Raw genomic sequence first — 9,209 nt, 5'->3', positions numbered from 1 at the left:
AAAGTGATCCAAAGAGGGACAGGGACTTAGAAGTTTGTGTCACGATTTGAACTTGGCTCTGTCTGACACTAGAATCTACAGGGTTCTGTGTTGCATCAGATGGAGTTGTGGGGAGAGAAGAAGCAAAGGGTTTTCCCAGAATGCAACTCTGGTTCAGAATAAGAACAATTTGATGCTTGGCATAGAATGTGCCGTCTCGTTAATACTTTTGGATGCCACTGGAGGCATCCAGAGCTGGTCATAATAATGTCAGCTGTGCTCTGAGGAATGGATCGGATCAGACAACTTCCAAATGTTAAAGTTGGCCTTGTATTAAATTTCAGATTTTTTTTTTTTTGGCTCTTCAGCAATAAATTTATTTATTCAGTAGAAAGTAAATTATATGCGATGAAAGCAAGCAGAAGATGTATCTCCATTCTCTACTTCCCTCCAAGCAAAGACTCTCAAAACCATGCTTTCTGTGAACTTTTGCCAGGGTCCCGACAAGACCCAAGGAGAGCAGGAAGCTCAGCCCTGCTGCCCACACAACCTGCTGTGGGGAGGCCTTGGGCTCTGGCAGCAGTGGAGCTAGTTCCATTCTCTGCCCTGTTGTGGCCTGGCTGGGGGCCTGGGCAAGTCTACTGACCATTTTCTGTCTCCATTTCTTCATCTGCAGAGTGAGGGATGGTCACAGGTGGACATGTATCAGGGACTCTTTTCCCTCCCTGTTTCAGGAAAGCAGTTGGTGAGAAGCCCAACCCGGGTACAAGTGAGCAACAGAAAGGAGACGTGGCTGCTGTTAGCCCTCTTGGGAGTCCTGCTAGGAGTGCCCAGGGCCCCAGCCTTGTCCCTTGAGGCTTCTGAAGAAATGGAGCTGGGTATGGCCCCAAGGTGGAAGAGGGTGGCAGGGGTGGGAGGAGGGTGGCAGGGGTGGGAGGAGGGGGCTACTGACCGAGCAAGGCTGGAAATGACCTGGGAATCAGGCCATGAGAGGGTGGTGACAGGACAGGCCCAGCCATTGAGACTCAGTGTCTGGCTCCCAGCAAGCATCCACCTATCTCTGTGTCCACGAGAGAGGCGGGCCTTATGGGGTGGAGGTCCCTGAGCTCGGCCGCAGAGCTGGTGGTGAGCCCCCTGGCTGTGTATGTGTGTGTGTATGTACTGGGTGTGTGGCATGAGAGCATGAGCAATGTATGCAGTGTGAATGTGAGGAACTCCAGAGGTGTCCCCTGTGTGTGTGTTGGGCAGCATGTATGTGTGACATGCCCCTGAAGTGTGGAATTTGCCTTGTGCATAGTACCTGTAGCATGTAGCTGCGTGTGTCAAGGAGCAGCAGTGTGTCTAGCATGTGACATGAGGTGCTTGTGCCCTGTGTGTTCAGCATGTTCTCTGAACATGTGTGAAGGGGGGTTTGAAGGGGGTTTTCCAGCAGGTCTGTGGGGTTCACTGACATCTGCCCTCGGCCCACAGAGCCCTGCCTGGCCCCCACCCCAGAGCAGCAAGAGCAAGAGCTGACTCTGGCCCTGGGGCAACATGTGCGGCTCTGCTGTGGGCGGGCTGAGCGTGGTGGCCACTGGTACAAAGGAGGCAGTCGCCTTGCACCTGCTGGCCGGGTACGGGGCTGGAGGGGTCATTTGGAGATTGCTAGCTTCCTGCCTGAGGATGCTGGTCGCTACCTCTGCCTGGCTCGAGGTTCCATGCTTGTCCTGCACAATCTCACCCTGGCTGTGGCTGGTAAGAAAGTCTGGCAGGGAGCTAAAGACTGCCTGGGGATGAGAGATTCCCCTCTTTGACCTTAGATGTCTCCTTCTGTCCCTGATACAGACTCCCTCACCTCCAACAATGATGAGGAGGACTCCAAGGCCCAGAGGAGCCCCTCAAATGGGCATGTTTATCCTCAGCAAGGTCAGTATGAGTCTTCAGGGACTCACCAACTCCTGGAGAAAAGACCTATATGGCAGGTGGTCATCCAGGGCCAATAAACTCTCCCTCTTCTCCCCTCCAGCACCCTACTGGACACACCCCCAGCGCATGGAGAAGAAACTACATGCAGTGCCTGCAGGGAACACCGTCAAATTCCGCTGTCCAGCTGCTGGCAACCCCGCACCCACCATTCGCTGGCTAAAGGATGGCCAGGACTTCCACGGAGAGCATCGCATTGGAGGCATTCGGGCAAGTCCTCGGGTTCCAAGGCCATCTGCTTCCTCATTTTCAATCTTTCATCTGTCCCTTCAGACTTATGAATCAATGGTTCCTTCTCTCATGCAAAGGGAAGCTGCAGGGCCCCAGGATGAGCCTGAGACTTTGGTCTTGGATGGTTCTAGTTCAAGTTCCCAACACTGACACTCATCAGCAAGGAATTCTGTTCATAAATTAGAGAGAGTCAGTGACTCTCAGTTTTATCAGTTCTCATTCTCATAATGAGACTCTCCCTGCAAGGCCACTCCATGCAATAGTGAAAAAACTGAGGTTCAGAAAGCTTAAAGATGGGCTCAGTGTTGCACAACTGGGTTGCAGTGGAGCTAAAACTCAAAAGTCTCCATCCCAGGGCTCTGACAGTTAGAGCTTTTTCCTTTGTCCCAAGGTCTCTCCAGGGATTGTAGAGTTTGAGACGGGCCCTGTAAGGGAGTATAGACACTTGCCCTCATGGGTACTTCCCCTATCCCCAGCTACGTCACCAGCACTGGAGTCTGGTGATGGAGAGTGTGGTACCCTCGGACCGTGGCACATACACCTGCCTCGTGGAAAACTCTGTTGGTAGCATCCGCTACAGCTATCTGCTGGATGTGCTGGGTGAGCGAACCGGCAGGGGAGGTGGAGAAGGATGGGAGGCCCTGGTCCATCTTAAGCCCAGTCCTGCCCTCAGGTAGAATTCAGTCTGACAGGCAAGATGGACTCAGTCCTAGACCATTAAATCAGCTATAAGTGACCAGGGCTGGGATGAACAGGAATCTGCAGAGTAGAAAAGTAGGGAAGGCATCCCAGCAGAGGACACAGAACAAGTAATGGTCCACAGGTGTAAACTGCAGAGCATTTGTGTGGAGGTACATGCCAGAGGTGTAGCATTTAAGTGGGGAGCCAGGCCAGAGAGAGATTTGAATGCTGGGCTGACAAGTTGGCTTTTATCCCAAGGGCACTGGGAGCCATGGAGGGTTTAAGCAGAAGATAGAAAAGGTCTGAGCTGCATGTCAGAAAGGTTCCCACCTTAAGCCAGTAGGGGAGGCTGGAGGCAGTGAACAGGCTGCTCTGTGGCTGCTGCTGGTCAGGGTTGACGGCCTGGCCTGGCCCCCAGAGCGGTCCCCGCACCGGCCCATCCTGCAGGCGGGGCTCCCAGCCAACACCACAGCCGTGGCAGGCAGCGATGTGGAGCTGCTATGCAAGGTGTACAGCGACGCCCAGCCCCACATCCAGTGGCTAAAGCACATCGTTATCAACGGTAGCAGCTTCGGTGCTGATGGCTTCCCCTATGTGCAAGTCCTAAAGGTCCAGCCCCTGCTAGTGCCTGAATCCTACCCTGCTCCCACCCTGGAGGGGCCCCCAGGTCCTCCCTAGCCACAATGTGGCCTCAAATCCTCAATGTGTCCCCCATTCCCAGACAGCAGACATCAATAGCTCAGAGGTGGAGGTCCTGTACCTACGGAACGTGTCAGCCGAGGATGCTGGCGAGTATACCTGCTTAGCAGGCAACTCCATCGGCCTCTCCTACCAGTCAGCCTGGCTCACAGTGCTCCCAGGTGAGCACTCAAGGGGGCCCAGAGAGGCCGCAGGTGCCACTCTGCTTCTGTTTGTGTGCAGGGCAGAGGGATATGACCTATTGGATTAAGATTCTTCCCTTAGGCTGTGGAGTCTGGGTTTGGGATGCAGTATGTGTACTTGTGTGTTTGTCTGTGGCACTCCCTCTGTAAGTGTCCACATGTGAGTTTCTGTGTGGCCCTTTGGGATGTAAGTATCTGGGCTTGGTATGACTACAGCTGTGTGCATGTGCCCCTGAATGTGTTACAAACTGAGGACCTGAGTTAAGGGATTTGGGACTAGCTAGTGTGACCGCTGACCATGTCTGTGTGTGCCCACTGTGAGGGCAGAAGAGGACCTCGCATGGACGGCAGCAGTGTCTGAGGCCAGGTACATGGACATCATCCTGTATGCATCCGGCTCGCTGGCATTGGCCGGGATCCTGCTATTGGCCGGGCTGTACCGCAGGCAGGCACTCCATAGCCGGCACCCCCGCCAGCCTGCCACTGTGCAGAAGTTATCCCGCTTCCCTCTGGCCAGACAGGTATGTGCCCAGCCCCCACTCCCATATCCCCATAACCAGCCTTGCTTGCCCCCTGCCCCAGCCTGACATCAACAAGCAGAGCCAAGTCTCCCCTTTGCAGTTCTCCCTGGAGTCGGGTTCGTCAGGCAAGTCCAGCTCATCCCTGGTAAGGGGCGTCCGTCTCTCCTCCAGTGGGCCTCCCTTGCTTGCTGGCCTTGTGACTCTGGACCTACCTCTTGACCCACTGTGGGAGTTCCCCCGAGACAGGTATGCTGCTTGGAGTGGGATGGGGATGTGGGTGCCATGTAGAACCAGAGGGCCAAGATACCTGCCCTCAAACCTCAGCGTTGTTTTTCTTCATCTGCAGGCTGGTGCTCGGGAAGCCCCTGGGGGAGGGCTGCTTTGGGCAGGTGGTACGGGCGGAGGCCTTTGGCATGGACCCCTCACGGCCTGACCAAGCCAGCACTGTGGCTGTCAAGATGCTCAAAGGTGAGTGTACTTCCAGGGAGGCACTGTGACCTGATGACTAACAGAGGGTACTCATGGTGCTTCCAGTTGGACCCAACTAGACAGGAAGCCAGGTCTGCTACTGAGATCAGAGGCAAGACTTTTGAGCCTCAGTTTCCCCCTCTTATAATAATCATCCTATTTCATAGCCTGAGGTACATGGGAAGTTCCTGGTACATAGTCATAGTCAGACCCATTGTGGTAATGATAACTGTAAGGATTTAGGATGACTAGGACTAGGTAACCTCTATCAGCCCTAGCCCTGTGTCATCAGCCTTGTTCTCACATCTTTTTGTCAGCCTCATAAGCTTTCCACCTCATCCCCCAGGGTCACCCCCTCCCCAGTCATGCCCTTGGCTTCCCTAACTCTTCCCAGGTCTGTCCCCTGTGTCCACCACTCTAGGACAACAGCCCTTCTACTTAAATGGCATCCCAGCCTCCAAACAGCAGCCCAAGGTATTTTCCAGGTCAAACCTGGGACCCTGCCATCTATCAGACTTCTTGCTGCTGTCCGTCCCCAACTCCCTCTGCTGTTCTCTCTCCCCCTCCTCTACACAGCTGGGGCCACCTGGCACTTTCTGGGAGGCAGGGATTGAGAAATGTGCATTGTGAGGTCTGGGGTTTATGTCGTTGGCTCAGGGCCACAGGTCAGTCCCTGGTCCTCAGCCCTCTCAAGGAAAGCCAAAGCAGCCTTCTTCCCAGCCTCCCTTCATGGGCCCCGCTGGCGGCTCCCTGAATTCCCAGACTAGATGGACGCCAGGCCCTGGTTAGATAGACCTCAGGGCGCCAGCCTGTTTCCCACCCCCAGGAGCTCACTCCATTCAGGGACTAACGCCAACTCCTCCAAACGGAAGCCTCCTTCCTATGCAGAGCGCTTCCTCCTCTGTCCTGTCTCCTGGTCCTGCTCCCTGCAGCCCTCCATCTTGTTGCCTCCTTATACTTCCCTGAGAGGCAGGGTATGATCCACTGTTCCATAAGAGGCCACCAAGGAGACTTTTTCAGGGCCACACAGCCTAACCAGGATTCATCCCAGACCTTCCTGACTCTTGTTCCAGAGCTCCTTACCCCCTTCTCACCCCACACTGTCTGTCTCCTTTGTATGGTTGGGAGAGCAGCTCCCTTACCACAGCTGTTGTCTTTGCAGATAATGCTTCCGACAAGGACCTGGCTGATTTGGTCTCTGAGATGGAGGTGATGAAACTGATCGGCATACATAAGAACATCATCAACCTGCTGGGTGTCTGCACCCAGGAAGGTAGGGCAGGGACCAGGCTGGGGCTTGGGCACTTGGGGCCTGAGCTGTAGCTTCAGGAGCCTCCCTTCCCCCCTGCCTCACCTCTGCAGGGCCCCTGTATGTAATTGTGGAGTGTGCTGCCAAGGGAAACTTGCGTGAGTTCCTGAGGGCCCGGCGCCCCCCAGGGCCTGACCTCAGCCCTGATGGGCCTCGGAGCAGTGAAGGGCCCCTCTCCTTCCCTGCCCTGGTCTCCTGCGCCTATCAGGTGGCCCGAGGCATGCAGTATCTGGAGTCCCAAAAGGTGTGGGCAGCAGGTGGTGCTCTGAACCACTCTTAACTCCTCTTTCATGTTCCTGGCTCTAAATGTCCCCACTCCTTCCTCTCCCGCTTTTCACTATCCTGTCTAAATGTCCCCAGAGCCCTATGTTCCCCCATCTGTATGCAGCTGGTACTGAATAGTCCCCTCCATTCCTCTCATGCTCCCTAGTGTATAGGCTGGACAAAGAAAGAAGTAATGCAAGAGAATAGCCTCAGTTTTTCCTCCTCTTTGAATCTCAGCTTCTTCATCTATAACATGGGTGGCTGTTCCCCTACCTCCCAAGGTTACTGTGAGGTGGTGTGTGCACGAATCCCAGCTGTCTTAATAAACCTAAGGCCCCCTTCCCATCCTCCATCTTGCTTCCCAGTGCATCCACCGGGACCTGGCTGCCCGCAATGTGCTGGTGACTGAGGACAATGTGATGAAGATCGCTGACTTTGGGCTGGCCCGAGGCATCCACCACATTGACTATTATAAGAAAACCAGCAATGTGAGGGAGGCGGGGCAGGGCAGGGCTGGCTGGGGGCAGCTGGGGAGGCATAAGAACACTGGTGTGGGGCAGTGGGAACTGGAATCTATAGGCGCAGTACCAGTACTCTGTCCTTCACTCTAGGGCCGCCTGCCAGTCAAGTGGATGGCACCTGAGGCCTTGTTTGACCGAGTCTACACTCATCAAAGTGATGTGTGAGTCTGGGAAACTGGGGGTCTGGGGTCTCAAAGACTTCAGGCTCTTTGTCCTACCCCACAGAAAGGGTAGGGAGCGCTGCACCCCAGGGATCCTCTACTCAGGTCTGGGACCTGAGCGGGACCAAGCTCTAAATGAAGCCCCACTTCCCTTCCCCTGCATTGGATGAGCCTGCAGAGGCCCCACCACAACCCTCAGGAGTACAGAGCAGCCCTGTGCCCTGCTGAGCCCTGGTCCTGCTTCCAGGTGGTCATTTGGGATCTTACTGTGGGAGATCTTCACACTCGGCGGCTCCCCGTATCCTGGCATCCCTGTGGAGGAGCTGTTCTCACTGCTGCGGGAAGGACATCGCATGGACCGGCCCCCGCAGTGCCCCCCAGAGCTGTAAGGCCTCACCCTGTCCTCCCCCACATTCTAGTCCTCATCCTCTGTGCCAACCATGGAGGTGTCAGCTTAGCTATGAAGACAGCACTAAACTCTTAACACGCTGCCTCCTCCTTCCTGATCTGGCTTCCATGCCCTTCCACTGAATGACCTCCAAACCCCATATCCAAAGCCCCATCCTCTCCTAGGTCTCCTCCAGTCCTCCACTCTCCCCAGGCCTGCAGCCCTTCCTGACCCCATCCATCTTCTTTCAGGTATGGGCTGATGCGTGAATGCTGGCATGCAGCACCTTCCCAGAGGCCCACTTTCAAGCAGCTGGTGGAGGCACTGGACAAGGTCCTACTAGCTGTCTCTGAGGAGGTACCACTCCCCTCCTGTCCCAGGCTTTCCTCTAAACCATCTCCCTCTGCTTGCTCCCCTCTGGGTTTCTTTGAGCTGACCACATGAATGGGCAGCATCAGGAGCTGACCACCACTGTTCCCTCACAGTACCTTGACCTCCGCCTGACCTTTGGGCCCTACTCCCCCTCTGGAGGGGACGCCAGCAGCACCTGCTCCTCCAATGACTCTGTCTTCAGCCACGACCCTCTACTTCTGGGGTCCAACTCCTTCCCCTTCCCTGGGGTACAGACTTGAACAGAGCACAAGGTTGTCCAAGCAGGCTGGCAGCAGCCTGGAGCCCCTAGATCAGCATTGCCTGGAGCAGTCCTTGACCTTGTCAGTCCAGATCCCCCATTTTACTTTGGGGAGGTCTGTCCTTGGTCCTGGGGTCCCTGGTTGAGGCTTTCTGTTCTGGCCTTGCATTCCCAGCCCAGAGTTCAGCCCCAGTCCCAAGCCCTCCCCTTACCCTTGGAGTTGTAGTCCTAGGGTCCTGATGGCCTAGACTTTTGGTTCTGCTCAGCCTCCTGGACCTTGGCACTAAGTCTCTGTCCTGGGCGTTAACTGGCCTGGCTAGAGGGGTTGTCCTAAGCCTCTGCTTTCCTATGCACTTCCAAGTGTGGGGCTAGGGGTCTGTGTGCCCCATTTCCCTGCCTGTCTTTCCCTCCACTGCTGCTCCCAGCTTCTTAGTGGAGGGTGGTTCTGTCCATGAGGCTGGAAACCAACCAAAAACATAGAAGCAAATGTCTTTTATAAATTATTTTTTTGAAATGGATGTCTGTGTGCCTGGTGTCTTCCCTGGGGGAGGGAGGCCTTCTGCTGGGGCCACACAGACCCAAGGCTCTGCACCAGACCCTCAGGTTTGCAGCTGCCCTGAGGGACTCAAGGAGCCAGTGTGCTACTCTGGCCTCGTCTACCAGTCCTGCCAGCACCATCTGGTGCGTGTGATGCTGTAAGTGTGTGTGACTGTCCACAGGGTGGGGCTCCTCTATCTTCTGCACATGCATGTGCACGTGTGTGTGCACTTTGGTTGTCCTCCTCTCCCAGGAACTGGAGGCCCCCTCCCCCATCTGCTCAGCATTAACCACGCTGGCTGTTAACACAGCATGAAAGGCTGAAACCAAGCCTGAAGGCTGCTGCCCGCTCCCACGCTCCACCACTCAGGCTGGGGGCTTGTGGGGGCTGTGCCTGCCCCGCCCTGCCCTGGCCAGTCTCCCAGGCAGCAGCTGGGAGCCGCCTGGCTGAGCTACAGCTGTCCCTGCCCGCCTGGTCCTCTGCTGGGGAGGCTGTCATGGCCCTGTTCTCAGATGCCCTCTCAGGGAGATCAGTTTCCCAGGGTTCTGGGCCTGGAACCTATCCCACCAGTCAGTGGTACTCCCTAGTCCCTGGTCCCCTGGCTGGGCCATGGGGAAGCTCAGTCTGCTGTGCCTGACCCTGTGTTGAGTGCTCTCTCCTTCCCTAGTCCTGCA

The 9,209-nt window shown here is 55.7% G+C and overlaps 1 protein-coding gene across 1 annotated transcript; it reads left to right on the top strand.

Moving 5' to 3' along the window:
* Positions 1-716: 716 nt before the first annotated feature.
* FGFR4 (fibroblast growth factor receptor 4) lies at positions 717-8,084 on the top strand. The gene is made up of 17 exons (XM_006873465.1): positions 717-857; positions 1,450-1,713; positions 1,804-1,884; positions 1,985-2,151; positions 2,649-2,772; positions 3,272-3,462; positions 3,575-3,713; positions 4,062-4,255; positions 4,356-4,501; positions 4,602-4,723; positions 5,886-5,996; positions 6,086-6,276; positions 6,662-6,784; positions 6,908-6,978; positions 7,226-7,363; positions 7,618-7,723; positions 7,852-8,084. The coding sequence occupies exons 1-17, from the start codon at positions 848-850 to the stop codon at positions 7,996-7,998; spliced, it is 2,325 nt and encodes a 774-aa protein (XP_006873527.1). The 5' UTR covers positions 717-847; the 3' UTR covers positions 7,999-8,084.
* Positions 8,085-9,209: the final 1,125 nt, after the last annotated feature.

This window comes from Chrysochloris asiatica, unplaced genomic scaffold (assembly GCF_000296735.1).
Source record: "Chrysochloris asiatica unplaced genomic scaffold, ChrAsi1.0 scaffold00242, whole genome shotgun sequence".
In the NCBI taxonomy this organism is placed as follows: Eukaryota; Metazoa; Chordata; class Mammalia; order Afrosoricida; family Chrysochloridae; genus Chrysochloris; species Chrysochloris asiatica.
The sequence above is the reverse complement of the archived record's forward strand: the minus strand, read 5'-3'. Positions and strand labels throughout refer to the sequence as shown.

Coding starts and splice junctions, on each gene's coding strand:
- FGFR4 (XM_006873465.1), top strand. Junction 2,152..2,648: donor ATCGCATTGGAGGCATTCGG/GCAAGTCCTCGG, acceptor CCCTATCCCCAG/CTACGTCACCAGCACTGGAG. Junction 3,714..4,061: donor CTGGCTCACAGTGCTCCCAG/GTGAGCACTCAA, acceptor CTGTGAGGGCAG/AAGAGGACCTCGCATGGACG.